This window comes from Morone saxatilis, unplaced genomic scaffold (genome assembly GCF_004916995.1).
Source record: "Morone saxatilis isolate NCDOM2014 unplaced genomic scaffold, NCSU_SB_2.0 Contig11, whole genome shotgun sequence".
In the NCBI taxonomy this organism is placed as follows: Eukaryota; Metazoa; Chordata; class Actinopteri; family Moronidae; genus Morone; species Morone saxatilis.
The window spans coordinates 30,083,093-30,087,563 of NW_023339663.1; the positions used below are offsets into that span (position 1 = coordinate 30,083,093).

At 40.9% G+C, this 4,471-nt stretch overlaps 1 protein-coding gene across 1 annotated transcript in view; it reads right to left on the reverse strand.

The window, feature by feature from the left end:
- The window catches only part of adamtsl3 (ADAMTS-like 3), a gene marked incomplete at its 5' end in the record, with an annotated part of 42,706 nt that overhangs the window by 19,452 nt on the left and 18,783 nt on the right, over positions 1-4,471 (reverse strand). Inside the window, 2 exon segments of the mRNA XM_035682424.1 lie at positions 389-526; positions 2,021-2,148. Of these exon segments, the coding sequence (XP_035538317.1) occupies positions 389-526; positions 2,021-2,148 (266 nt within the window).

Genomic DNA, 4,471 nt, shown 5'->3' on the forward strand with positions numbered 1-4,471 from the left:
AGGTGAGCTGGGCGATATGAAGGCGGTAGTTTAAAAGTTTTTCAGGAGTTTCCAGAAGTGGCGAGTAGCGCTGCTGAACACCCCTGATTTGCATAAAGTAGCCTAGGCCTCTACTTTAAAACCTGAGTGGAAATATTGATATCATATATGATGTCCTTGACACTGAACCCCTAAATTGCTCCTGATATTTGGGCAAGCACCTTGCATGTTGCTGGCTGGCTCGTTTGAGTGTAGGGGTGAGTAAGAGGCACATTTTAAAGTACTCTAGATAGAAGACATAAATGTAATTCATTCCAGTACATACAATGAGAAAGTATTATTCTTCTAATTTCCATGAACTGGCCCTTTAAAAGAAACATTCTTTGTGGCATGCAGTGCTGTGACCTACCAGTGACGGGGCAGTCCAGAGTGAGGTTGCTGCCCTGGCGAACGTCGACTCGTCCCCCGACCACGGCCCACAAGCTGTGGCCAAACACCAGCCCACTGTCTGAAACATTCCTCCATGACACGGCGATGGCTGGTGGCTCTGAAGTTTCCCACACAGAGAAAGAGTATCACTCACTCGTGAAGTAATAAATCATCCCTTTTGCAGAAATCTTGCTTGTGCATATATTTTAGTTTTTTATTTTAGAAAGTTACTGATGCTAATCCTTGTTATATAATAAAGAACATCTTGGAAACACGTATATACAGTGATAGAAGGAAGGAACCACATACTGTAGTTTAGCCTTTAAGTTTGTTGCAGTATTGAGATGAAAAATTAAATTTTCAGAATCATAGTGGTCAAAATTGAGCTATCATCTAAAATTAAGCTTATATTAAACCCAAACAAGCTGTGAATGTGTATATTCTTTTGCCACATTAGCAATGTGATGGCAGAAATGGCATTCCACTACTTTAAAATACTTTATATTTAAAAAACTTTTGGATGGACTGTCAAGTTGTCCAGTACTTTGGTTTATGGCTAAATACCTGCAAAACTAACGGCATTCCCATCAGCCTCAGCCTCAGCTGTACTTTGTTTAGTGCTAAGATGGTAACTGGGGTAAACATTATACCTGCTGATCATCTTAAATGTTAATCTTAAAGGTTCTAGTTCATATTTATTGCCTGCTTTACTTGTCCTGTTTTTTATTCATTGATTCATTACTTTATTTCCCTGCTTGCCATCTATATGTAAAGTGACTGAACTGTAGCTGCTAGTACCTCCTCAGGATGCTGATTGTTCAGCTACCACTGTACTGGCCACAAACACGTAGATTGAAGCCTAAAAGATGGATGATCTTGTGATCTTGCAAGAACAATACTTTGCACTCATATCGTAAGATGTTGAACTGGTATGATTTATTTTTCTGTCACACACACACCGTAGTGCGAGTGTTTTGTTGGGGTGGTGCTTGCTCTCTCATGTCTCCTGGCGCATGGAGAGCTGTATGGAGGTTTGCCGCCAAATGCTGCACGCTTCCTTCCAGTGCCCATGTTAACCAACTGGGCTGTTCACGGCTGGCATGCAATCTCTGAAATTCGTGGAGCAAGTATGTGTCTCAGCTTTCCAGTCATTCCAAATTTAGGCAATTCCAACACTGTTAATGGACCCCAGCATGCAGACATATTTAATTACACTGGGCAAAAATTGCCCAAAAACTGCATGGGGTTTCATTCAGATATCTTGAGGTCAGAGGTTAAAGGATCCCTTTGAAAATAGAAAATGCCAGTTTTTCCATCACGAAAGTTTGGAGTGTTATTTAGTCCCTGTCCTAAAATGCTAGCATGACATGGTTGGCACCAATGGATGTGTTGGATCATCTAGTTTTATATGATATCAGCTTCAAAACAGAGCCCAACTCTAAAAGACATTGTCAGTGGAAGAGGTAAGAATAATGAGTGGCCAATCAGATTTCATGTTTACCCTTATTTATTTTATTTTATTTTAGATTTATTTAAATTGTATTATGGTGACTATTAAAAATTGTAATTATAAATGATGTGCATAATAATGACACTAAAACAATGGACACACCTGCCACCAGTAGCTGAAACGTCTCTGAGTCTAAGCCATAAGCATTGGCGGCTGTGCACTTGTACTGGCCTCGGTCAAACGCTCTGGGATGAAGGATGTGGAGTCCTCCAGAGCTATCCCATGACACCCTGCAGACACACAGAGAAAAACTATTTTCAGTTTTTTTATTCTGTCTGACCAAAAGTCTCTAAATTCAACAGGAATTAAAGGGTGACTTGTAAACAGTATGAACACATGGAGCGTAGATACAGGGTTAGAATACTGAACAAAAAGTTTGGGTTAAAGACTGATCTTGAATCAAGTTTGGGCTGTTAAACCAATGCAGTAGGTTATAGAGATTTAAAGGTTCTATCCAAACCTACACAAGTCCCACACACCAAATCAGTTCATAATTCTGAATCTTCTGCATACACAGGTCTGGGACTTGTCTAATCACAGTAATAAACTTTTACTTGTTTTGTCCATCATTTCTATCAGTTATGACAACACTGTACACACCACAGTAATTCCTGAGATCTCGGAACACATTCACTACATCCAAGTCCAACAACGCAAGATGATCGCAAAGTGTCCCGAACAACCCCACATTGCTCCCTATGGTTAGGCTAGAGCCTTGTATGGTAGCTCCATGGCCATCAGTGGGTGTGTATGTATGGGTGAAGAGACAAATTGTAAAGTAAATAAAGGCATCGTATAAATGCAGTCCATTTTATTATTATTATTAAGTTGAACTAGGGAGTTGGTCTGCAAACTGCATGTATGTATTAAGAGAACTGGAAATCATGTTTCTAGTTGGCAGCCCATTACTATGAAAGAGGCTACCTTTGTGCATGTGAGTGGGCAATTACCTTGGTTAATACAATTATTACTGGTCACTGGACCAAATTGTGATAGTCCAGAATTATACTTGGTATAGGTAGTGCTCTCCTCCTGGCAGTATAAGCCCCAACACAGAGAATCCATTACTGCTGCAGTTTTTAAAAGGGGAGGAAGGATTACTAAAGCCGTTTAATTCAGTATAAGGACAGAGCTTTCCAAACTTTGGAGGCTTGAGGCCCCTTAAAAATTCAGCAAAACCTCCAACTCATGTTGTCATGGTAGAAGAGTCATTTCTCTGATTTACTGGCTGTCTCTCTCACTCAAACTAATGGACACAAACCAAAGGAAACTTCTTGGTATGGCTATTTTGCAGCATAGACTGTAAGCCAGATGCTGAAACTGGGTACGCGAAAGAAATACAATTAGGAGTGTATTATAGTTTGGTTTGTTTTGTCATAGTTCATGCGGACAGCGGTTTGACCGGTTGGATCACCGGATTGGCCAACACAGCAGGACATTGGGTTGCGCTTCTCCAAAAGTAGATTCTGCTTGAACTTCTCTGCCACTGCTCTTTTCCCTCAGCCTCCCCTGCGGCCTCCACCACCCCAGCCTTAAACGCACTACCCCAATTAAAATGAATAGGAGGAGGGGTGTTTTTGCCGCAGAGGATGATTTGGTCTGAAATGGCCCTTAACGTTTATAGTGCGTTACTGCTACGCTACTTTTGCCGCCTTGGTTACACACTAGGAAAGCAGTGGTGCATAGATGTACGTTTTTTCCAGAGCAAGGAATATTTTGATGAATATGCTACATGGAATTTTTCATAGCTCAGCCTGTGTCCCACTTGCAATACCTCAGCAGCACACAGCACTGAGTTAGGACATTGGTCCTAGGTGGAAACATATAAACTTAATATGGAAAACATGCTGTCACAATCATTGAAACAACAGTTTGGCTTTGAGGGTCGGAGTGAGTGGAACTGTTAATACTGCACCTGTAACATAATACCAACAATACCAACCAAAAAACAGGCTATAAATATATAGAACACCATCACAATAATCCTTGCATTCATAGCACTATTGTTAGTAAAGCAATATAAGCAAAAAACTGAATTGTTCTTTTCTCTGCTTTCCCTCCACAATAAACTTTTTGCCCTTGAATAAAAAGAACAGACCCCAGTAAATATGATAAAGGTTCTTTCACAGGGTCAACCTCAGCACAGCATGTTGCAGAGATCCAGTTTCAGCTGTTATCATGGTCCGTTCTCTCCACAGGTACGCTGCTTTGATAAAGTCAAGGGCAAATGTGGAACATTGTTTTTACTCCGCAGCCCTTAGGTCCTGTAAATGTCAATCAAGTCTCTGTCTTACTTTGGCTTTGAAAATGTGCTCGTCTTTCTCTTTCTTGTGGTGAGATTAAAAGTCTGACATTTTAGGAAATGTGTTTGTTCTCCGTCTTACCCAACATAAAACCAGAAGATCAATATCAATTTCATCTCAGTGCACCCAGTAAAGATAGGTCCAGGACGTGATTGGACCTGCTAAGCACCATAGCAGGGGAAACTGAGGCTAATGCCGCGTTCGATTTGTCCAACGAACTCGATTTCCGAGTCGGTTTCCCGAGTTACGG